Source organism: Chiroxiphia lanceolata, chromosome 1 (genome assembly GCF_009829145.1).
Source record: "Chiroxiphia lanceolata isolate bChiLan1 chromosome 1, bChiLan1.pri, whole genome shotgun sequence".
Classification (NCBI taxonomy): domain Eukaryota; kingdom Metazoa; phylum Chordata; class Aves; order Passeriformes; family Pipridae; genus Chiroxiphia; species Chiroxiphia lanceolata.
Window position 1 is genome coordinate 32,797,681 of NC_045637.1, and position 26,732 is coordinate 32,824,412.

General features: G+C 37.3%; 1 protein-coding gene across 3 annotated transcripts in view; it reads left to right on the forward strand.

Annotated features, from left to right (window-relative positions):
* Positions 1 to 26,732, forward strand: part of JPH1 (junctophilin 1) — an 84,782-nt gene that overhangs the window by 51,832 nt on the left and 6,218 nt on the right. For all 3 annotated transcript variants that reach the window (XM_032696834.1, XM_032696911.1, XM_032696990.1), the window contains exons 3-4: positions 5,404 to 5,522; positions 22,295 to 22,956. In XM_032696834.1, coding sequence (XP_032552725.1) covers positions 5,404 to 5,522; positions 22,295 to 22,956 — 781 coding nt within the window. The remainder of the gene's footprint in view (positions 1 to 5,403; positions 5,523 to 22,294; positions 22,957 to 26,732) is intronic.

Below are 26,732 nucleotides of genomic sequence, written 5' to 3' on the forward strand. Positions count from 1 at the left end.
GCTGGTATTCAGTGACTTACCCTCAATTCTGAACTGTATTACAGCAATGAGTTGTTGAGAGTGATGAAGCCAAGAGTTCCTAGGTAGCTCTACACAGTTATGCATGTATGTATTTTTATTCCTACCAAAGCAGAATATTGTTTTTCATGCAGTATTATCGCTGAAATAAGCTGAGGAGGATGGTTAGCACACTTGATAAATGACACTCTCTTGCAATGTTAAAAAGTACAGAGATGCTAGATAATTACTGAACATTCATTATTGATATATAATATTAGAAGAATATGGAAATAAAATGAGGACAAGGAGAAAATTAAACTACCAAAGAACTTTGCTTAAAGTTTTCCTCTTCCTCTCAGCTCCTCTTTTCTTGGAAATGCTATGGATCTCTGTACTAATTTTACCAGAACTTGGTTTTGCAGAATTGAGCCTCTGACAAATATAAAAATGTTAGAAAGTTTCATACCTGGAAAAAAAACCTCAACAGTGTGTTCTCTGCTTTCTGGAAAAATCACTGCATTTTAGAGTTTAGGAAGGTGGGATTGTGTTTAGAGAATTCCAGTTTCAAAAAGGATGATAATGGGTAGTAACCCACAATAGTTAATGTTAACAGACAAACCTGATAGCTGTCATTAATAAAATATATCTCTGAGAACTTCTTGTAGGTTTGGCCTTTACTGATTTTTTTTTTGGCTTTACAATATAGAAATCTGTTCATAAGTAACATTTTAAATATTAATGGTTTAGGATAATTTGATAGCATAATTTGGTTTCATATACTGAGCAAATAGAAAGCAAAATTATTTTTATAATTTTGAGAAATAGGAAACAAGCTCCTGGAAAGCTTTATGCTGGAATCACTGTGTTTAATAAAATCTGAAAAAAGAAACAGAATAAACATATGTTGCTTACATTTTTAGTTGACTCTGAATGAGGCATCATTACAAGTGCATTGAAGGATACCATGGAAATACAAAATAATCTGGAGGGTAATGGACAGTTCTAAATGGGTTTTAAATTTAGATAAACATTACATAATGCATTCCAGGCACATGGCATTATATATAAGCATTGTTGCTGCAGAATGGGAGATAATACTGCTTAAGCTCTTCAGCCCTCAGTACTCCTCCTTCAAGTCATTTTTTGCATGTAAGTAGATAGAAATCTGATCATAGTATTACTGGAAGGAGAGACTACTTGTAGGGAGCCTCGGGTTCTGTGCTTATAATTTTTGAGTGTAATTAAGATGATGTGTCCGTATTTACCTACCCAACCAAGCACAGAAAAGAAAGGTCTCAGTAAAGAACATTTGTCCCACAGTCTAGAAAGCTTAAGCTTCTTTCAGAATCAGACGCTGATATGAATCTGAATACAGTTTCTCACAATACCAAAGTTACTCAGTTAGCCATTGGTCCTCCAACCCTCCATCACTGACAACAGAGAGTGATAAATTTAGGGACTCCACATGCTGCCACCTGGTATTAAGACTCTGCATGAGCTATAGGTACATGTTCCTCCTTAATGTAAATACAGTTTGATTGCTGACACACGTAACACTTAATTTTGCCCCTGCCTTGATTGAATTTACCACCACTGTGGATTCATTACTGAAGTGGTAGCTTGTCCCTCTAAATATGAATTGGTTTTGGTAAATAATTTTTATATCGATTTATTTAAAAGCTTTCAAACATGTGCTTGAGACGTCACATGGAATGTTAATGGTATGATGACACTTTCAAGTAGAAATACATGGAAAACCACATGGTAATTCACAAGTTAGTAGTGTGTATTCGCTATTACAGTTACTGAGAATGAATTTTACAAAGAACTGCCTGTTCACCTAAAATAAAAAAATCGTTAAAGGTCCTTTGCTGTGGATTAGAACCTGAATGAAGCATTGCAAAGCAAGTCACTTGTTTTCCTGTACTGCTTTGCAGTCTGCTTTGCTGCCCACTTTCCTGCATAATTTCTGTTTTGCTGCTGAAACTTCAGATCGATCCTTCCTGGAAAATGTGTGGAACAAGATGAAAAGCATACTGCAATCTTTTTCTTGGCTGGGGGAGAGGAAAGGAGACATTTTGAGTTTTGCTTTCAAAAGTTCTCTTAAAGATCTCTTGTCTTGGCAAATGATGTAGAGTTCTCTGGGGAAAAAAAGTAGAAGGTGGTCATTCAAATGTGGGTCATTTTTACATGATATATCATAGACTTAAATTTCTGTGAATAATTGCTGATAACAAACAAAACTTCAAGACTTTACAGTGACAAAATTGCTCCAGAAATAAAAGGTAAAGAAGGCTTTCCCAAACTGTGTGAAGCATAAATGGAGCAAATGGATTCAATTTCTGCTTTGATGGTTCTCCTTTATAAACATTGTCATTCAAAACTAATATATTTCTTCATAGTTTCTGATAATAAAAGTCTGATAGTGTGGTGGTCAGTGCAAGGCAAAATAAAGCAAGTACAAACAAAATGTAGTGTCAAGCAGCAGTAATTGTAAGCAAGTAATTTGAAAAACATACAGAGAAATCAAGTGTGGAAGTCAGAATAAAAAGACTCAGGAAATTAAATAGCAACAGAAAAATAATTTAAGTCTGACACTTAAAAATAAGTGTGCAGGAAATGAGAAAAAATGTCTGAAGATACAGTTGCAAATTGAGATGATAAAGTACACATTGCTGAAGTTAGCCAGTAAAGCATCCAAATGCCAAGGTGATAACTAGCAAGCAATGCAAATAATGAAGAGCCTGCATTCACAGGCAAAGCACATTGCTGCTGTTCTGTGGAAAAGGATCATCTCTGCTGCTTTCTCCTGTTCTTTCACTTTTGCCATTTGTCATCGGCGATGCTTGTTGAAGAGGCTATTGGGAAAGTGTCTCCGCACTGCCATGTGCACACACTCCTGTTTGGCTGGTTGAAGGCCTGCTCAGGAGCATAAACATTGTTCTTGTGCCTTACCCTCCTGTGCCTGGTTAGTTCCTCTTGCTGTGTCATCTCTCAGCACAGCACTGAGACTGCTCCAGTGTGTCGCTGGGACATGCCTTGGCAGTGTTCACTTCTGAACAGTCGCTCCTGTTCTGGTCTGCTGGAACTCCTGACTGTGAGGACAAAAGGGGCAGAATAGCAGGAAGTGCAGGTTGAAAAAAAGAGGTGTGAGAGAAGGCAGCCAAGGAAAGCCATGCTCATTTACCTTCTGTTCCCTTGGCTTCATCCTGTTGCGACTTGCTTTGCCCAGCTTCGTGTAACAAAGTTACATGAGCTTTTTACTCATATCACCATTTAATTCCTTTACTAATTCATACTGTATAATGGAACAGGATGTATGATTTGCTTCTTGGATATAATAATATAGAAAATTCACAGACATCAGTAAATAAATGTATTATCCTGGCAGTATGTCTTCCTGGTACTGGTCATTTAGTATATGAGATTTTAAAATGTCTGTTGTAGCAGTAGCAATAGTATTAGACTATTTTTATATGGGAGTAGTCTGGTTGTTCTTTCATCACAAAAAGATGAGCAGTGTCTAGTTTATCTATGTGCAGACTACATTATTGTCTCACAAAACAATGTCCCAGTGCTAGGATTGCTTCATTAAGTTTATGCTACATAGACATAATTATGCAGGAGCTAAGAATAGCTCATCTAATTGAAAATAATGATTATAGAGAAAGAACGGGTTTGATAGCTGTTACTAAGCAAGCACATACCATACACCCATTCATGAACTGCACAGAACACATCTGGGATTATACGGTCTGTTTGTTATTATTAACAGTTTCTTTCCCCCATCCTGAGTCCAAATTGAAGGTGTTGCAGCTTATTTGTTCATTATCTTTTTTTCTCACAGACCGAGAGGGACCCGCGAGAAGGCAGCATAAGCTGATATTTATCCAGTAAATTATGACAAGCTAAGCTTTGAAATAACATTCAACATTTATCCCCACACACATTTTAGGAAGGATGTAACTTAAATAAATCTTCTTCAGGCACCACAGATGAAACTGTCTATGTGGGTTTTTTTATGACTGTGTTTATACTAGTACCCTACGGGATTAAACATCCTTTTAGAAATGCAAAGTCTGCCATTCTGTTAATCTCTTGATGCTCATTCTGGTTAATGCTAACTTTTAATTTTTACTTTGTCTAAAACACATAGAACTCTTCTTTATTCCTTGAAAATAAAACTGAATTTTTACGATGAAGTTGTTGAAAGTTTTAATTTATTTGATTGCTGTTGATTATTATCACCAGGCACACAGGATAAAAGTTGGTGCTATTGTTGTTCTCTTAACTAATTATTTTCTTACTTCAGTGTCAGTTTTCTACTAGAATGTTACGAGAAAAGGGATGAGATCATGAAATTTAATGTATCTGGTTTAGGAAGGTTATTAATATCTCTAGAGTCTCAAAAAATTCTGCTAGTTTGCCATGTTTAGCTTTCCCTGTGTTTTAACGAACCATTTCATAGCTCTAGGCTGTGTGCTAATGTTGTGGAGGCACAGAGAGATCACTGTCATCAGGAATTTTTAAACAGATGACTGTTTGGAAAATGAAGTGGTGAGAGAAGATGGGACAAACCTAGATGCAAACCCGCAGTAACACAACTATCGGTTTGCACAGTCTGGAATCAGAGGCCTTTGCACAAGCTGTTCTTGAGGCTTTTTAAGAAATAGCAAAAGGAAAAAATGGAAGCAAAAGGGCAGATTACTTTACCAGAGTATTCCAAAGTGTTGTCTTGACTTCTGAAAAGTTACCTTTTCAGATTGTTTTTGGATTTAAAATTCAGTGAGTTACAAGAATTTAAAACTGTTAATAAACTGTTGTTTATACAAATGCCTGTTGAAGTGTCAAACACATTTTCTGTGCTATTTCTTTGCAACGTGGTCTGATTGCAGACGACATTTCCCATATTTTTGGGCCAACATAGCTGAATTTTGCCCTTCAAAAGTTTTTACATGGCACCCAGCATTGAGCATTAACTTCAAAATGTTGTAAGGGTAGTAGCATTTGAACACCATGTATCCTGGTCTCACAAAAACCTGTTTAGGAGTCAGTGTGGTGGCTCAGTCTGACCTTCTGTACACTTGTGTGCACATTGTGGTAATATGAAATTAAATCCTAACCCCAGATTTCTGTCAGATACTATATGTTTTTTGTAATTTTAATTATAAGCTTGGGCTGTAATTGTGTTCCTGCAAGTAAGTGTGATTCGAGGATGAGCAGGACTGAAGAGCTGAGAGGAACAGTGGTTTGATTCTGAAATACTTTGCTGATTCGCAGTTACTCACAAGTGGGCATAAGAGCACAGGATAGTGTATGATAGCTGAGGTCCTTTACTCTCACGTTCTTGATGCAACTGATAAAAGACTACTTTGCATAAAAACTGTTTTCTACTTTGTACAGAACCGCACATGCAAGAGCTAAAGCTGATGCTGCGGATCAGGCTGCTCAGGCTGCTCGACAGGAATGTGATATTGCAAGAGCAGTTGCCAGAGAACTTTCACCAAATTTCTACCAACCAGGTAATTGTAGATTGGGGTTTTTTGTGGCTAATTGCTTTATTTCAGTGAAATGATTTTGTGTTAAGTTAAAGTGTTGATTTCATTTTGAATGTTATCATTTAAACGGAAATAATAGTCATCTCAGTCATGAGGAGTGTACATTGCTAAAGGAGATTTTGCTTTCAGTTTTTAGTAATTTGCTTACTATAGCTTTGTATGAAAACAGTTGTGTATTGAAAAGTACCAAGCATATAACTTTGCCTCAGATTAATGGTTTATTCAGTATGGTGTCAAAGATAGACTTCAGAGAACATAAATCCACTGAAATTTTCGTTAATTTTATAATGCATTTATTAGTGGAAAGATCCTTAGCTTTTTTACTGTCCCGTGGAATTCTTGACGAATGAATGCTTGACCATTAGACATACATAATCTGTTGGGGAATCTTTCTCTGTTATGCCTGTGGTGCTCTGTGAAACATTAGTCCCCTATTCAAGATATAATAGAATTAGGTCTATCTCACTTATATCAGCATTGCAGCCCATTTTAATCTGTCACGTGGTTTGAAAAGTTGTTATAGAAAGAAGCAAAGCTGATTTTGCTTTGTTTTTCTGCTCTCTTTCCGTGAAGCTAATATTTTTGAGTACTGCTCTTTAGCTTAAGATTGAATAGATAAAATGGAACTCCATTTGCCAATTTAATGTCTTTTCATGTCTGCCCTTCTTTCACCTGTCAAATTGAGTTGAGTCATATCTTGTTATTACTTTTCAAGGACCTGCCAGCACTCGTATGCTAATATAGATTATAGCTCTGAGATTCATTTTCACTTACTGTCATCTTCTGCATATCTTTCTTTCAGACATAACCTGCTTATTCTTAAATGTACCCATATAGTGAATGGAGGCTAATATCATGACCCACAAAGTAAACACACAACAACATTCTTCAGCATTTTCTAAAAGTGCACCTATTCCCTTCAATTTTTATTTTAAATAACTACTGTATATAACTTGTTACTAAATCTTTACTGTCAGAAAGTTTAAAGAATACTCGTTTTTTTCTTTATTCTTAAGTACTTGTTTGTATTTTGGGGTTGGGAGAGTTGGGGCACTCTTTTTTTATTCATTTAGTGCATAAGTCAAGGGTTGGCCACCTGATTAGAACCTCCATTCCCCTTGGCAGTCTTGCAAACTTTCTTTGTACACATCCTGATGTAAATTCATCTTTCTTGAACATGGCAGTCCAGACCTGTAGGCAAAGTTCAAAAGAACTATTTCCAGTACTAGCTTTAAAACAGTATAAATATGTACCTTTCACTGTTGGAAATTACCTCAATACTACCTCCCCTATGGACGTATATTAGTGGCCCATACTTCTATGATAATCAAGTCTTTTTCTTTTTTCATTATTTCATTCTTCTATCAGCTGAAGAAATTCCAATTTATAGCAGCAGGTCATCTTTCCAGTCATGAGTTAAGAAGTCATAGGTGTAGCCATGCAAAGAATTGAAGCATTTGGAAAGAAAGTATTTGAAAGCTGCCAAACCCTTGAAATAAAGAAACGGCTGGAGCACTCGAGTGAAAATGCAAACATCTGATGGTGTGAAATTTGACACCAAGAAATTGCCCAGATCAAGAATTTCTCAGATGTCTTTTTTTACTTCCTGCCACAGGAAATGAAGTAGCATTGCTGACAAATTGGCTGAGATTTGGGGAGAGAAGGTGTGGGATCTTATTTTCCTCTCATTTGAAACTTTTATTCCAATTACAGAAGAGAAGAATTTGTATCACCTCTGCAAATGCAGCTGGATATGTGTGCAGTGATGTAACAAAGCATTTCTTAAAGTTTACTTACTCTGTTCTTTGTATGGAAACATCTCTCAGTTACTTAGCTACCTATCAAAAGATAAATACCTCTTCTGGAGTCTAAATTTTGAGTTTCCTAATTATTTTCAAGATAGCCAAATACAGCATATTTGTATACACTTGAAAAACATTGCTATTCCCATTGCTTAGGTAACTTGCAAGATGCCAAGATATTAACTAAATTTCAGTTATCCCAAACAAGCTGCAGCAAACCACTGGGTTCACACATCATTGTGATAATTTCAAATACTATCATGTCTAAGATGTTTTCCAGGCTCAGTGTACATGATGCCTTTTTCAGATACATTTCTTCTGTGTGGTACTAGTTAACCCTGAGACTCACTTGTCCACGCGTTTGTTTATGGATTTCCCAAGTGTCATGCCAAGACTTACTGGACAGTGTTATCATTAGCTTTTACCATTTATGGTAATAAAATAGATAAGTATTTTTAATTATTTACATTCACTCACACAAACAACAGTAAATAGCTGCTCTTTGAATAGTATTTTTCATGTGTTTGAATGAAAACAAGATAACCGTTATTGCTTCCTAATAGCAACTTCTTGGTTTTCCTCTGTTTCTTGAGCTTTATATTTTTTACAGTATCTTTATAAGTCTCTGTAAGTGCTACTAAAAGGTAGTGGTAAGTTTTGTGTCTCAGTCTCTCAAGCTATAGTTAAGTGAAAGCTTTCCATTGTACTAAATAGTCTTGAAAATAAGTTATGAGAAAATGTAATTTTTCTCTTATTTATTTGACTGCTTAGTATTTCAAGCATGCTGTCAGCAGTAAATGTATGTGGTATATCAGCAAGCCTCTTCAAACAAAGAGACAAAAAAAGTCAAAAACAAATACCTCTCTGTAAACAACTGTGAAATTTTTTTTCTGTCTTAATGAATGATCTCTGAATTACTTGCAGCCTAAGTCCATTGATAAAGCTCTTAAATTTTAGATTCTTAAAAAGCAACCTTCTGGGCCATATAGCCTAGTATTACACACAAATTGTAGTTAGAGTGGATATTCATAAGTCATTGTACCATGATAATTCATACTTTCCAATTACTTTCTCTCACGTTTCACTTTTATGTTCATTAAGACATTCATCAGAAGCTGCCAAGATGTTCTAGCTTTGTAATGTAGTTAAAAGGAGGCTAAAAGGAGAACAAAGCAGTAGAAAGTAAAGTGGCATCCAGCAGATAAGCATAATAATGTCAGTAATTAGGTACCGTAGAAATCTTGAGATTCAGGTTTCGCAGTGATTGATTGCCTTAGTGTTTGCATATGAGTAAAGCCAAGTATGACTGAAAAGGTCAGAGCCATGGTATGAGGAGTTATAAGGTTGCAGGGAGATGTTTTCCCTGAGTTTGTTCATGCTAGTCTCAGGCAAGACCCTGCTTCTACTTTTGTTGTACAGAGATTTGTCCTAGTGATTAATAATTATGAGGATTCATATCTTTTCAGAGCCCTACACACAAGGCTATGCATTTTGTAGATTTAACAAATGTTGCAGTCTTTACAGAGGCCATATTTTACAGGCCTTTTTATCAACAAATAAAATGAATTTTGGGAAATCCCAGCTCTGACCTGTTTGTTTCCTCCAGCATCACAAAACTTGTAGATGTGTCAAAAGAGAGCATACCAGGACAGAAACAAATGAAACCTGAGTCATAGCCTCATTCAAGGGAGTCATCCAGGGACAGTTTGAGATTTGTTTTTGCTTAGAGAAAAAATAAATGCTGTTTTGTGTCTCTTGTTAAAATGTAGAGAATAGCAAATGACTAATGGGAGTGCTGTATCAAAGGTCTAACAGAAAAAAAAGGATTTTGTACACCCAGTGAAAAGGAGGAGTATTGTTCTAATATTGCACAAGGTTAGAAGATGTTTTGACTTACACATTCATTCTAAATTCCACAGACCATCTCTCGGATATAGTCTTGTAAACACACTGTCAGGAGGTAAACTGAAGTATGAACTGTACAGATTGGACAACTAAACCATAATTGTCTGTGTGCATGTATATCCTGCAGCAAATGGATACTGCTCTTTCATTCAGTTTGAATGAATAACATTTGATTAAATGAAAGAAGGGTGAAACTACTTTGCTGCAGGGTGAGAGCAGTCTGGGCACTTTACCACAGAGGAATTAAGGTCTGGAAATTCAGATCTGAATTGTTTTCTGGCAGATTATTTGTCGGGCTAGCCAGCTGCCAGATGAACATACATGGATCACCAAAACAATTCATCCAGCTTTTGATCTCCTAAACAAGGCATGAGAGAAATCAAGAAGCAGTTTATCAAACTAAAGCTGTCTAAAGAGATGGACAGAATTTTTTCAGGTGAAATACATAGCAAATATTTTCTAATGATAAGAATAAGAATTTAGCAGATTTTACCATTATTTTTTATTATAATGTTTGGTTACTCTTAAAGCATCAGTATTAACATACTGAACATTGCTAGTTTCAGAAATAAGCATTTTAAGTTTACGATAAGGCCATTTGTAATGGCCCCTGATACCTCAAAGAGCAACTGTGGTTTACATTCTCTTTTGACCAGTGGTGGATGTCTATAGCCTCAGAAAAAACCACATCCTTCCCATCTTCCTCCTCTCTGTCATCGCCACCTCCTCCAGTTCTCAAAATGCAAACTCCATATGGACAGCAAAGAGAGATTTCTGGCTGGTGCTAATTAACTAGAATGTCCTGGCTAAATGCATATGGGCCAGACCAGATATTTGTATTTAAAAAGCCAATTACAATGAACATTTTGCCTGAAAAGTTACCAGCCATGCCATCAGTTTGTGCCTTAGAGCATACGCTCACTACTCTTAGTCATACCAAAGCCTGTTCATTTTCTGAATTTAGTCTACATGTGACTTCATCATCCGCACACAACTGTTGTTGGGATTCTTGCTATGCCATTTTTTCTCTACAATTTATTGCTTCCATTCTCTTTCTGCAGAACTCTGGAGAAGCCATAGTCTATAGACATATCCTGATGCACTTCTGTTGTATCCAGTAATCAAAGAAAGAAGGTGCCTTGAAAGAAAAGATGTCAGTTTCAAGCTTTATTCTTGTTCTCCCCTTTCTTTTTATAACCCTTGTCATACGAGTCTTCACAGCTTGCCTTCCAGATTTATCACCAGTCTCACCAAGCCCTACGTACAGATGGCCCCACCCTTTCCTCCTGCCCAGTGTGAGGTCCATCCAGCTTGCTGGCAGTTTGCACCCATCCTGCCACATTGCCGTACACACATGCTGGTTCAACCCACTCCACAGCATTCCTGCATGCATCTGGAGCAAGAAAGCGTGCCTGGGAGAAGGCAAAGCAAAGAGAGTTTGCAAAGGCTTACTCTTAATTCTTCAGGATGCTTTCTCAATCTCTCCAAGATACTTCTGAGTCACATAATCAAATGATTTGCTTAGGAAAAAATGTGCATAATTAGTTTTGAGCAAATTAACTTTTAAAACTAATAACAGAGAACCAGTTTCCTGTAGAGAGATAAAGCTGCTACAATCACTGTAATTTTCACAGGCTTGCATTAAGTACTGAGCTAGTTAATTTGCATCTAGATGAAACTTGTTGCCTAGTAAAGGCTACAGCATCTGTCTGTGAAGCTGTCTAGAAGCCTGGACTAACTTCAGTGCTGTCTTGGCTATGGTGCTATCTTGAAGTAACTTCTGGAATTCTAGCCTAGGTATACCTATCTAATCTGACACCACGAGTGTGTTAATTACAGGTGTAATCTGGGAGAAAGAAGTCAGTGCTACCTTAGAGTTTTAATTACCTCCTTTCTCCTGTTAAAAATTATTCATTTGCTCTGAAAAAGAACCAGGACACAGAACTTGCCCACTGTTGGCCTGCTCCAGTGATTTCTATATTGGTCTGTCACGATGTCCAGCCAAGGACAAGATGAAGTAGGGTCTATCACATGGGACTATTATCACAGTGTCAACATTTCCATTATAAATCCTATTTATAACTGCATCATAAATATTTGTTCCGTGTTGAAATTCAGGTAATGAAGTCTGTACTGAGAACTTTCCTTACAGTGTTAATTTTCACTAAAGTATACTGATATATTCTGAAAGGATTTTATTATACTAGTGAAGGTTTAAATTATGTTATAAAAGGCTAGGTTTCTCCTGTTATGTTTTTATAAACACGATGTGGACCATTAGAGAAAAATAATCTTTGCAGCTGCGTTCTGTGTTTGTCAGGGCCACAGAAATCTTTTATTCCAAGAAAGTGTGCAAAATTTAAGAATTACTTGAAAGTAGAGAGATGTAGAGATCTGAAAAAGAAAGATCTTATTCATATTATAGACCTGAGTAATGTAATGTAGTATTGTTCAGTATGACATAGAAGACCATGCTGAGAATTTAGAGAAGATGAAGATTTCTACCTACTAGTATTGTAGCAGTTATTCACTCAGATCATAATTTGAACAGGAGTCAAACCTGGAACTGAAACACAGCCAGCATGGAATTGGTAGTTGAATTTTTTTTGTATGGTGAGATTTAACAGGATAAAGATTGTAAAAAGACAAGGTAGAGAGACGAAGAACAGAATAATGGGAGATTATTTTCCTTGAAAGTATAGTTTAAAAATGAAAGAAAAATAAAGGTCAAGTAAAAGAATAAATCACAGATGTTAACAGGGGAGAATTGTTCCAGAAGAGGAGAATGGCCATCTGTGTCAAAGGAGTATGAGAATAGAGCACTGATACTGAGATGTGACTAAGAAAATCACGGAGACTCCTCAAAAAGTATCAGATGAAGAGCAGAAAGTATTTTGTCAGAGGCAGTTGCCAAACTGTGAAGATAGATTTGAAGAAGAGGAACAGTAAATGGATATTGCAAATTTAGACTTTAGAAATGAAAACTTACAGTGCAGATGTGAAGGGGAAGAAATGACACTGTGTGAGGTCAGAATAGTAAGTGGCATGATGATTTGGGTTTCTCTTAAAATATGAAGGATCAAGAATGTGTTGGAAAGAAGCCTCAATAGGATGCAAGACTAAGCAGCTCACATATCCTAATTCTACCAGAATTAAATTGATTGTTGTATTTCTATAGTTCTGACATTTGCAATGCCAGAATGACAGTCAGCTCTGCTAGCCCACTTCAGTCTCCTAGGCTTTAAAATTAATTTCAGTGCTAGATATAAGAAATTAATTTTCCTGGAAGTGCGGTGCAGCTTAATGAGTACTCTCTCTGAAAAATACTGGGTTGATTCTCAACCCTCCAAGAAAATTCATAAAACCATATATTTTAAAAGCAGTACATTTTGAGTCTCTTTAATTTACTCCTGTTTTTGCATCTTTCGGGTTCATAATTTCAAGTGTTTTTTCTGTAAACACAGGGATAAAGGAAACTTTAAAAAAATTGTACGATGTTATCATATAATCATGAATCTCTTTGAAATGTGTAGAGTTTAGGTAAAGACAGTAATGCATCTCCAAATCTGTTTGTAGAATCGGTGAAGTCTGAAACTGTCTAGTTATTTCCATGTTATTTTGTCCATCTAAATCATTCAAATGTAAGTTTGGTTGTTTGGTGACATACTTATCTTTCATGTCTTCCCAGTATTGAGCCTTATTGGCACATATTCCACAGGCTTAAGAAGTGCTGACATAGCATGTCCTAGGCTCTGCTTTTTTCTGTAGTGGAAGAGTAGAAGGGTGTTCAGAGAAAAAACAGTGCAGGCACTGTCTCCTTATGAAATAAGGATTCTGAAAGAGGCATTTCAAAGATGTGTAGATGTGGCACTCAGTGACATGGATTAGTGGTGGACTTGGCAGTGCTGGGTTAACAGTTGGAGTCGATGATGTTTTCCAATCTGAATGATTCTGAGATTCTATGAAAAATAAAGTTGTCAGTAACATTCCACATAGAGCTCAAAGTGGGTGCTACCATTTGCAGCAGTACTTACTGACCAAATACAAGCTGGTTTGCAGGCATAGTATTTAAGCTGAAGACAGTGACTGGCTGCTCAAAAGTGCTATGAGAAGTTCTTCAGAAGGGGTGACAGACTTGACCAGTTGAGAGGAGATGTGAACCTGCTCCTGTTGAGTTGCCAAACTCCCATGGAGCAGGATGATAGCCACGCACTTGAAATGTGATATGGTAAGAGTAATAGCCAGTACCCTTTCAGGCTGTATATTCAGAAGCACGTCATGGAGAAGAAGGGTAATGGTCTCTTATCTGCAGTATCCCAGTGACACTGAGTGTATGACTTTGGGAATCATCATATCAGAAAGATGTGGACATATCAGAAGAAGTGTAAAGAAACTTAAATTCTACTGAGTAAAGACTGCTATTATACCGCATTAACAGTCTCTCTATATATTTAAAATTGACCTTTTCAGAGAATATGCAATTGTGATGAGAATAGGATTACAGCCTTTCACTTCTGCCCATCCTTTAGGAGCTTAAAGAACTGCAGCAGTTAACAGCTGCCCCAGTGCAGCTCAAATGGTTTTTTGTGAAAAAGCTAAAACCGTACTTTCTCAGTTATTGCCTATGAAACAGCCTGTAGGCTCGGGAGCATTCAAGTAGCTTATATTACATGTGTTATTTAGCCAGGATCATTCACATTAAATACAATCTGTGTATATTATCTAGCCTGGAAAAATGAGGCCTTTCCTAGATTCAGGAGTCATATGCATCACCAGGTAATCTTGACAGATATTTTTTTGAAGTTCTGTCAGTATTCATTAACAGAGAGGTAGGGTAAGTAAAACAAGCCATAACTAAGATTGCTGGTCATAAGCAATCTCTGTGTCCATAAGCTGATGTCCCATTGAGGTGTTAGAGGTAACTGTGCAGCACTCATAGTGCCATCTATCAGGTAGGATAAACTTGTTACACTTTTCTGATGGTGCTGAACCCAGAAGTATAAGGGCCTACACATTGTAACCTGCTATGCAGATACAATTAGAAATTTTGCCCTGTTTTGGAAATACCACAGCTACTTCAGTCACCTACTAAAGCAGTAACAGAAGTGGAGCAGAGATTGAATTTATAGTCAGAATAAATTCGTTGTTCTTGGTGCTGCCTCTAGGCAGTTTTTGAGATTCATTAGTGTAGTCTTTCCTGACTTCAGATCTTTCAGCGTGTATATATCTGCTCTATAATGATGTATTTAAAAACCTTTTGAGGAAGAAGATCTTACTTTAAGGGATTCCTTTATCCTTAATTATTCTGGAGTTATTGGATAATACAAAAATGCAAATTACAAAAGTACTGTTTAGGTTCTGTGTGCGGGTGTGTTAATGGCAGGATAACTGAAATGAATTTCAGATTTAGAGGAAGTGACAGGGACAGAAGAGGCAGTCTGGCTTTCGTACAGATAGAAATTGCATTAGCATCTCTGTTTCATCATCCTACTGCTAGACTTAAAAGTTTGTGATGTTGCTTGTGGTGTGAATTGTTTGGTGGAAATCCACTTTCTGTTGTCATTACTGTCACTAACAACTCAAGTTCGTGTTCTTGAGCATACATTTTGATATATTCAAGAAGCATTGTGCAATAACTTTTTTTATATACTTGTATATGTGAGTGTCATATACTTTTCAACAAAGACCTGTGTGAAATGCAGAGAGACTAATGTGATAGTCAGTTCACAGGTCACACCAAGAGCTGTCTTGTGTTGTGTAAATATCAGAGCAAACACAGAAGCATAAGAACTAGCTTTGGGTTTGGCCAAAGTATATGTGTGTCTCTGTATGTGTGGCTAGTAAATAAGTAACTCGAGGACTTTTGATCTTAGTCTAGTCTGTGACTGGAAGCATTTGATGTGAGTTTTGAGAAGGCCCTGTTGCTTTCATCGATGTCAAATTCAGGAAAGTAAAGCACTGACGTATTTTAAAGATGGTAGATATGTATTCTAGCAAAATTACAGAGAAGTTGGTTATGATACTGCATGAAACTGTGCAGTTATACCTGTTTCCTGAGCAGATATAAAGATACACAAGAATTTGTGTGTTTGGGGTTCTTCCAGACAAAACGCTTGATTTCTACCAGTGGATACCTATTGTAGGTCTTTACTTAGCAAGAAGGAAAGGTTGCCTTTAAAGCTGCTTTGAAACCTGCTTGTATTCAGTGATGCTGCCTCTGAAAGTTAGTCCTAGATAGGAGATATGTGTATTTTAACTTTTACATCACTGAATGATGGTGTGGCTTTGTCAGGTTGTGGCAGTAGTATAATATCACATTGTATACCGTCTCTGTGTCGTATTTTTTGGTCATGTTGGTAATGCACGGTCTGAAGGACAGCAGGCTGCCAGATCAAATCACAACAGTTCCATAAAATAAAATAAACAAAAAACCCACCTTATTTAATAAAATAAAGTGTAGGCATCATTCTCCATGACGTTCATGGATTTAGTGAGTGAGTAGCTGTTGGCACATGCTAGTTTCAGTGTTGCTGCTGGTGCAGCAGGAGAAGGAAGACTAGCAGCAGTACTGCTTAAGGGAGCAGCAGTGCTAACAGGAGATTGAGAAGCCCTAGAAGTGCAAGCTGGAAAAAACTTCAGCAAAGGGAAGGTATTTTCAAGGAGGGAGGAAGAGGAAATGAGGAGTTGCGAGTAAAAGTGAATTAAGAAGGATTCCAAATAGTAAACATTATATTTTAGAGTATTTTTTGGATCATGCAGGAAAAAAAGAGCTCTTCTTCGCCTTGTTTACATTGTAATTTGCTCTTCTAGGCAGCCGTGGTACTTCCATACTGGTGGTATTAGGTCTAGGGAAAAAAAAAGTATTGTAAGGCAACCAAGTGGAATTTTAAAATTGATCTGGGCAAGACTTTTGATTTGCCCCTAGCTAGGGAAATTGCTTACTAGCATTTAAAATATTGACCATACCTCACCAAAATGCATTTGCCATCAGAGGATAAAAGTCAGATCAGCCATCCAGATTTGGGTTTCTTCTACATCTCCCCAGATAATGTCAACAATCCCTTCTGTTTAATTTCTTTTTTTCTCTTTTGTCATGCTTTGTTTTTAAAATTTGCCAAATGTGGTTTTTTATTCTCCAAAGCATTCTGAAGTACAGTTAAAGAGAGCCATTATTCCAGCTGACATAACCAACTTTACATGCAGCTGAAGCAGAGCAGCAGGGCCTACATATGTGATTTTGAAATAAGGAGTTATTAAGTAACATATATATGCATCACTAGGAGTAAGATATTTCTTGCCTTTCTGCACGTTGACTGAACCATGAAGGACCTACACCATTCCATGCCCTATTGCTGGGTCACTGTATCCACCAAAAGGGTCCTGCAAACATCTGGAATGATAACCTCTTAAAATTCCATTAGGAATTCTTTCTCCACTGCAACAAGCTTTTCTAGAGAGGTGATCGATACCCCAAGCCAATCAGTGTTCAAGAGGCATTTGGGCAATAGCCTTAATAACAGGCTTTAACTTTTACTCAACCCTGAATTAGGCAGGCAGTTGGAGGAGGTGGTCATTGTTGGTCCCTTTCGACTGAAATATTCTGTTCATATCTAAGTCAGGAAGAAGTGTACTCTCAGAGCCCTGTGGCTCTTTAAGCACCTTGCCTTATATCCATCAATTTCTCTTTGGCAATAATCCTTACCCTTAATTTACAGCCCTACTCTGTCCCAATACAGTCTGCCAAACATTACTAAAACCATAGCTATATCTCTGCTCTGCTGAGTTCATCAATGCATTTTACACATGGCATTGCACAGCCCTGCATTCAAGCCAGCAGCCTAGCAGTTCAGAGATTTTTTTGATTCACTGTTACCACTATAACCTTCAGAAAAATAAGAATAAAACATAGGAAGAATTAATGATATTAATTATAGTTCTCCCCCCTCCCTTCACATCTCCCCAGTGAAGAAATAATAATAAATCCTGTCTTTCTAAAATTTGCTGAATAATTTACACTTTCATAATGACTCATCGAATCACTTCTTTTAGGAGACTGATAGATGATCATTTTTATTTCCTTCATCTAGAGTTACCATCCCGAATGCTGAGGAATTCTTCTAAAATGGATGTTCTATCCCGAAAAATCCTAATATAAGAAAAAAAGATCCTATATTAATTGATCCTCCAGTCATTCACCTGGCTTTGCCAAGTTTTATTAAGTTCATCAGTGTAGCAAATAAATCTTACTGTGAGAGCATAAATATTATTGCCAACAGTGATACATTAGAAAAGCATCGAAAACATCAGAAGACAACAAACCAGGTGGTTTTCACTGGCTTATTTCATGAATAGTATATATCAACCTGCAGCACCCACATCAAACTATATATTTTCCTTTTTTAGTACAGTTCATTTAAATACAAAAGACTTCAGCTTTTGCTTCATCCATATCATGCCCTGGATTTGTATTACGAAACAATGTGGAGTAAGAAACTTACTCATCATTTACTATTTCCTTCTCTTGATCTTTGATTTGGGTTCAGTGGACAGTTCTCAGCTTTTTCAGGAAGATGACATTTATGACAATAGGTCACAAACTTATGGCCAAGTTGCCGCGTCAGCTTTTGATTACTCAAGAGACTTACACTCCATTCCTAGTTTTGACAAAGGCTGCCTGTGCATCTTTAGGCTTGCCAAAGATTTTGCAAAGCTTTGAGCATGTTGATACTTTGTTGACAGCTGATCACTGAACTGAGAAGGGTTATTCAGATGAAGCACATGCTTTGGATCATGATTTCCCTTTGGTTTAGCTTCCCTATCAGTAAAACGCGCTATTGGTATAACCTTTCCTATTGTACTTACTGATTCTGAACTTTTCAATCAGGAAATCTCTCTTTTGGTTATGGAAATGTTCAGTAGTGTAGTAAAGGGGGCCTCTGATCTTGGAAGGTTTGCATATAGACTGCAGAGTTCTGGATGAGCAGATAACTTTGATTGTGTCACCGTTACCCCAGAGACAATCATTAAACCTTACAGTGAAGGTGGAGTGACTTTCCACTAATAGTTCATACATATAAACAAAATTAGGAAGTATCTGCTTCATGGGTGGAATTTATCTAGAAGTGCAACATAAATTTTCTTATAATCATGAAATTATAATGTCATTTCTTACTTGGGTTATTCTTTATAGCCCTATCTATTTATTAACTCTTTATGCAGCACTAAAGGTAGTTAGGTTACATCACATAATGTGTACTGTAGTTTAAAAAGCAGAAATAAGTGCATGCTTACCTAATAAGTACTTCTAATATACCTTGAAGTTGAATCACATCATTTCAGCATCAACAGTACTTTAAATATTACATTCTTTAGAGATTATATTCTAGAGTCTGAATTAATGGCACTACTGTCTTTTTTTGCTTTCGCTAGACTAATAAAATGGTAATACGGAATGCTTGCTTTTCCTGAATTGTAAGAATGGTAAGACTGGGGACAAAAGAATGGAAGAAGTATCGTGAAGAAATTATAAGATGTATATAAAGTTATAAAGTTGCATATATGTGTTTTTCTTCACTATCTTAGGTGTGTTCTGCAATCCCTCTCAAGCTTCAGATTTTATTTTGATCTGATGAGGCACAAGGTCTCAGCCTTCTTGGGAAACAGTGGCTGTGTTTACAGTGTCCTGCAAGATGACGTTTTCAGACACTCCTTGAGCCACAATCCTGCAACAGACCTATGCTGCCTCACTAGACCATGGGGAAAAGCATGTGGCTGTCACCTCTTTAGAATGCTATGGCAGAACTAGGGCATCCTTCTCTTCGCATTTACAGGGCTGGCCATGCTGTCACATCACTTACTGGAGCCCTTCCAGGAGGAAGGACATAGTACACAAGAGCTTCATAAGAAATTCTAGATTTAGAACAACCACGAGTGTCTTCAACCAAATCGAAACTTCCCTCACAGCCATCAATGAAATGCTGTTCAAGCACAGCATCACACTATATGAGACTCTATGTGCATACATTGCACACATCTGCACAATCCTTTGGCTTTCAGAGGCTATTCCCCCTGAATACTGGCTAACTCACAGTTTAATAGTGCCATCCAGTTTCTGGCATCATGACAGCTGTGTGCATCAAACCCACCCCATGGCTTTAACCTGCAAAGGTGCATCGATTTTGATCTGATGGCAGCACGGCCAGCATGTCGCCGTAAGAAAACACACAGGGTCATCCACAAAGAAAGCTTATCTTTACTTGGTTAGATAGCATTTATTGGTTCTGCTTTCCAGACCAGGTTCTCCTTAGACACTGAGATGTATCATGTCTAGGACTATATCTACTTGTTACTTGAACCATGAAGAACCAGAGCTCTGTGTTTATTTCCTAGATAAATAATTCCACTTTACCTTCTTCCCACCCTCAAATTTTGTTCTCTTTCTTATTAAGATCAGCCAGCTGAGAAATCTTACAGTGACTCTCTTTCCAAATTTCCTTGGCCCCCGTTCCTTTAAGCTTGTGCTGTAGATTGCTCTTATGCTAAAGAAAAGGACCCCCTTACCCATGTCTGTAGTGTTTGATAATGCCTTTAACGAAGGGGAAAAGATAAGTTCTGACAATTCTTAGTTCTCAGAAGAGAGAGAGAACTGAGTTCTTGGAGTCAGTGGCTCAGGCAGGTGCATAATCCGATTGTATTGGATACAGTGAACAGACGTTTAAAAAGTATTTGGACAACCTCCAAAGCTAACTTCTCATAGAGCCAAGACTTTCAGTGTTGGAAAGACCTGTCTGGCAAGATTGGAGGCAAGGGATGTATCTCTTAATATCCATATGTGATGTACTGGGGCGTGGGAGGGAGGGCTGCTGTGCTCTGTTGCAGCAATTGAAGAATGTCTGGTCAGACACCCTCAGATGTTCGTAGGAAGTGGGTGGAGAGGGATGACATCTGCGAGGTCCAGATGTTTCCTTATGAAAGTGTCTTCAGTTCATCAAATGCTGTAAAATATTAGTAAAAGTAAAATCTTTACGTATATGGGGCGGTGCAGAGCTGTCACAGGATGTGAATTTTCAGGAACCGATCAGGTGCCATTTAAGAATCATTGTAAGACTGAAGATATATTATTCCAATTGGATGCTTGGCCACAGCAATCAGAAAGAGCAAGCTGATATGAATATAAATCTTTCCATAATAAATAATTATTGCAATTTAACAGTTCTGTGGCTTAAAGATTAGTCAGAACTCTTTTGGCTATTCTTTTCTCTTTATGCCCCTAATTATATCTAATGTGAAAAGATAAGGAAACCAAAGTTCATGTATGTTAAACCCTCAGCATTACTTTTTATATCTCTGCAAAGATGGAAGGAAATCCCCTACATGCCAGAGAATTTTTTCAATGGTAATCATACCTGTAACTTTATAAATGGAAACTTTTAATTTGTGTTGTGCTACCTTTCCCTTTCACCAGGAAGATTATAAAAAGCCATAAGAACCAAGCCTCTAGTTCTCTCCTTCGGTACAGACTTAACTCTTCAAAACTTCCTCCTCAAATGTCACTTGAGAACAAATCCTGGCTTGTCTACGTCTAGCTTCTTTCTTAACAGCTCCCTATTTCCACGCCTGGTTTTCAGAGATGCCAAAAATGTTGTGATTTTCCTGCTCAAAAGACCTTGCATGCCGAGTAATTCTTCTTCTCAGCAATGCTTACTTACTGGATGACTCAGTAACTTCCAAAAGCTTCATGCTGCTCTTCCTTCCTCTCATCTTCGCACTGCGTAGTGATGCATATGCTTCTGGTGTCTGTAAAAACGCTGTATCTGCCTAACACAGCTAGAGCTTCCTTTAAACTCAAAGGCAGAAAAATGTGTGCAGACGTTCTTCTCTGGGCACAGGGTTTCTCTATGACATAAAGCACAGATAAGCCTCAGAGAAGAGTAAAAAAATTAAAGGAAAGTAGTGCTAGTAGGGATAGAAGTGGAGAAACAGTTGCAATGCATTTGTCAGAAGCCATTTTTGAACATACAGAAAGATTGTTGCAGTTCTTTATTCACAGAGCTCCTCAATTTGTGACTTCTTTGGGAAACTGATCCTGGAGTCTGGGATGTGACCTCTAGGAAGTAAAACAGAAAATGCTGCCCACAATACATACAGATTTACAGCAGTTTTGTTTCTTAAACAATGTTTGCTCACATCGTACCATTAAACAATTAAATCAGACAACCAAAACCTGAAGCACAGCATCTCAGCCAGCTTGTGTTTATGTTAATGGCTGTATAGAAATGCACCTTGTAAGTGAGTCCTAGCAGTGAATATGCACATGGGTGTTTAGGTACGATTTGGGTAGAGGATGTTCTTCACACTGGCTGATCTGTAAGTATTTCCCTAGTGAATATGAGAGAACTCATCTTCCTACGTCCTAAGTAGGCATTGTGTTACCAAGTAGAGGTTAACCTGGGTCTCTGTGTGGTGAGGAAGACAAAGCCAGTGTGTGAGAGTTCAAGGCACATGTACATAAGACAAGCTGACATTCACAGAAAGAGAAAAAAAAGTGGTTCGAGCCCTATTTCCTGTAGCATATAAGAGATGTTACATTCTAATGGTTAATTACTTCCATATCAAACAGATACTATGATCATGAGGGTAGAAGTTAAATCGATTAGGGTAATTAAGCAAGACATACCTCAAAACATGCCTCTCAGAAAAAGAACGATAGACAGGTAGGGTTAGTCAGTCGTCATTCACTCAGACTTCACTCAGAGACAGTTTACATCTTGTGACCCATTGCAAAGCTGAAGACATAAAGTGACTGAAACAAGTTAATAAGTAGTCCCAACAATTACCAGAAAAAGTACTCTAGCTTCAACAACTTAGCAATTCAGAGTAAATCACTATGGATGTCAATGAACTGTTGGTAACATATACTCCTGTCAGCATTTTAGCAAGGCAGTCCAGTCTGACATCCCAATGCAATAGTTTTACTGTGAAGTCTTATTTTTGTTTTAATCTTAATATTTCTATTACACTATTTTTCAGGCCCTGATTATATCAAACAAAAATTTCAAGAAGGAATGGATGCGAAAGAAAAATCTGAAGAAAAAGATCAGGAAAAACCACCTACCCCAAAAGAGTCACCTCACTTTTATCGAAAAGGTACTACACCCCCTCAAACCCCAGAAGCAAGTCCAAGACATAGTCCTCTTCTTTCTTCTGACACTTCTCCTTCAAAACAACTGAAAAGGCAAAGCTCCAATTCTGGGGCAAGACTCAGTCAAGAAAAAAAGCTTTTAGCCACTGAGAATATAACACCCACAACTAACAAGCCTTTATATTCAAAAGCACCAGTGAAGGAGGAAGTAGGTGTGAAACACCAGCCAAAGTTTTCAGCCCAGCACAATCCCATCAGCACAGAGAATGGGGAGCTGCATGGTCACTACCATGGCTATTATGTAAAAATGAATCCATCAGTGCTTCCACAGGAGCTCAGGAAAGAAGATGAATATGCCAACCCATCGCCATCAACACTTGCACGAATACCACCCTCTCAGAAGCCAAGTCCTGCTAGATCTGGGGGTAAGCCAGATGCCAAAGAAAACAAACCTGACACAAAAATTAAGAAACCAGAATTTGCTGCACCAAAGAATCCAGCTAATAATGAGTCACATTCAGCAGTGGAAAAAGAAGTAGGAAACAGCTCGGTAAGTACTGCAAGAAACATTTTCACTTTCACTGCCCGTTTTCCTCTGAGTGCTGAGCTTTGCAACCTGAAGACAGGCAAAGCTCACTTCTGTCAAATCTTCATCTGGATACATTGTGCTAGCTAAAACCCACTGCACCAGACTGGAGTGAGGAACAAATATTCCAATCCTTTATGTTATCTTTTTTTAAACTGGGAAGGGATAGTTGATAGCCAGATACTGACAGACTTCTGAACCATGAGGTCCTATTGCATCCATAAACACAAAAGTGTGTTGCTGTGTGTATGTATATACATATAGGTGTGATTTGCATGTGTGTAGATACATACTTGCAGATACACATTTTTTATATATAGATTCCTCCCCAGAAAAGAAGTCCCACAATGTTAATTGTTCTTCTGTGGATATTTGTACAGTACTGGAAGTTAGACAGAGGTCTACTTTTGACTGCTGTTGGAGACAGGATGCTGGCCTGTGGTCTGACCCAGTCCAGACAATCTGCCATTTTCATCTTCTGCTCCATGTTGATTTTGGATTCTAAAAACATGAAATTTGGACCAAAATATATACTGTTTTCAAATGCATACTTTGTAACAATGCTTGTGTTTTACAGTGACATGAAAAATTTTACTTTTCGTCAGGAAATGGAGAAGGAGTTTTAAAATTATGCATCCAGATCAATGTGAATCTTAATTTCATTCTTATTTAAAAATAATAAAATTATCAATAGCTATGCAGAAAAGGAGTGATTACTAGTAGCATTTCTATTCCATTTTAGGAGGAGAAGCCAGGTTATGAAATTCAGAATCTCTGATGATGATTCTATGATTTCTGGGCCAAGAGAAACTCTGGAAACCATTAGTTGTAGATCCTAAAGCTAACCTTTAAAACTGACTGATGGTTCTCAAAAAGTAATTAGAAAAGCATCAGTTATTTGATATTATTCTGGTGAGGTCATCCTTACATTAATCCTGCTATTCTTATTTTATTCACATTCTTATTAATGACATGCAAGAAGACGTAAGAGTATTGCTTGGGAAGTTCATGGAAGACACAGAGACCAGGAAACTGGTAAATAATGAAGACCAGTACAAGCTAATCCAAATCAACTGTTAAGAAGGGTACAGGTATAATTATCCATGGGTAGCACAGCAAAATATAGTGTTATATATGAAAAACAATTAATAGAACCTGACCATGCAGGATCAGAACTGGAAAAGGTTGGTGGATCAGGAGCGAGAGAGGCAACTGAACATGAGCTCCCAGTCTGCTGCTGTTGTTCAGAGATGTTAATATAATCCTTAGATTTATCAGCAAAAGAGATTAAGCAAGAGTACATGGGAGTCTGTTCTATCTGCTTTTGGCACGGGTGCAACCACTTCTGGAGTAAAATACTTTGTCCATAAATCGGGGATTTAAAATGAAAAAAACCTTAAGGGGAAGTCCCACAAAGAACTGCAAGAATGATTAAAACATGTCTTGCAATGAAAGATTCAAGGAAAAAAAACCCCTGACATATTAAATAATTTCCTCAAAGTACGCTTTATAAAATGTTTTTCCAGGCTAACAAGCAAATGTGTGAGAAGATTCAGCAGCTTGACAGATTCAGATAAAAGTCTTGGTTTAAGTTGCTTTTTATGATATTAATTAAATGTGACATTAGTTTTCCGATGCTGAGGTTTTGGACCCATCGCTGAATAGTTCAATAATGAGCATTTTACCAGGATGATATTCTCTAGTTCTGCAGGAAGCTTGTATTCTGTTTTGTGCGGATCAAAGTAGATGTTCACAGAGGTTTTGTAATCTGCAAATCTGTATTACAGCTGATATCAGCCCTTTAACCTTTCAAATCTCACAGATATGACTCTTATGTAGGGTAACACAAAGCTGTCGGACTTGTAAATGTTAAGCAGGCATGTACAGAATTTTAGCCTGAATTGGAATTGTTTGTTCAGCTCTGGTAAAAATAAGTGAGTAGAAATAGTGCTTATTTTTCCTGCATTTCAAAAATGTTTTGGAGCTGAGCGAGTCCTCTTCTTAACAAGTAGGGCACCTGAACAGCAGTTTATTGACCTTCTAGAATAATCAGGATAAGGACCATGAACCTACAGCCTGTTATCAAGAAAGGTGTAAAAGTGATGAGATATTGTGCATTAGCTACTGTTTGTTTACTGATATTACAGTTCATCTGCAACTGTCCCTCTATTTCATTTGGAGCACCCTAATTGCACTATTCCTGTTAACCAGCATGTCAATAAGGAAGGGAGGTAGATTTTAGGAATTCATTTTTAATATAAAAGTATTCTAAGATATATGTAGATGTATGTGGGTGATTTCAAAGATGTCTTCCATATGTGTCTATAAATTTATTCTTATAGAATAAATTTCCTTCACACTTATTTCTTTAAATTGCTGAAATGAGTAAAAATGCTAAAACTATTAAAGCAGAAAAGAGTAGCCTACTGACCTAGCAGTTTGAGGGAGAAACAGTACAGAATGACTGTTAAAATTGCCTGGAGACTTCTAATTTTTAGTATTATCTTTCAGCTTCAAAAAACACTAGCCTGTTCTGCAATGCTCCTGGACTGAGCTCAGTAGTGTGCTGGAATTATGCAGTGACTAACCCAAAAGAGCACAGTTATTGGGGAGAAGCCAGATTCATAGAATCATGGAATAGTTTGGGTTTAAAGGGACCTTAGGGATCATCTCATTCCAGCCCCACTGCTGTGGGCAAGGACACCTTCCACTAGACCAGGTTGCTCAGAGCTCCCTCCAGCCTGACCTTGAACACTTCCAGGGATGAGGCTTCCACAGCTTTTCCGGACAACCTGTTCCAGTGCCTCACCACCTCACAGTAAAGAATTTTTTCCTAATACCTAGTCTAAACCTACTTTCTTTTAGTTTGAATCCATTCCCCCTTGTCCTGTCAGTTTGAATCCATTCCCCCTTGTCCTGCTTAATGTACTTCTCTTTATCCCAAACACTTCTGAATGTTGAGAGAGTTCAGAACTCTAGACTTTCATTGGGGAATTATTTTATTTTAGTAAGAAATTGCAATTGCTTTTTAGTCATCCTGACAAATGATTTCGTTATGCTTTGAAATGTATTTTTTAAGGAATATAAAGTGAAAAGAACCCTTACTCTCATGAAAAGGGAATGGTAAAACATGTTTTTGGAATCCAAAAATGAATCTATAACATTTATTGAGCACTTTCATTAGGTTATCTGAAAGTGCTGTGTCAAATTGTGCTATGCTTTTTCCAAGTTTCCAGTAATTATGCATTAAGAACATAGATACAGAAGGGAGATTTTCAATTCTTCCTTCCATGTATCTAAATCAAAACCATATCTCACTTCTGAATGAAACATCAACTTTAATTTGGATTAAGATCATTAAACAACTTTATTTGCAGCAAAGCTTGCAGCAGCTGTTTTAGTAATCAAATTCATACTTTATATTTTCTGTGAATCTGTTATATCCGGAAGAATGTCATTGAGTATCACCTGTGCAATAAGTAGTCATAGAACAGTACTGTTCTCTAGATATCCCCTTTTCTGCCATTATACTTGAAAAAATATCAGCACATACTTCTTATGCCACACATTTAAGTGTGTTTCTCTATGTACTTACTCTGTGATGTTCAAAAATCGAAGTTTAAAATAATTTTGGAACTCATAAGAAAGAGTCAGTTTTATCAAGGTAAAAAATCATGGATAAAGCACAATGACAAAGTCACTGTTCACCAGCTGCTCAAAAACAGCTGTCTGTTTCCAGG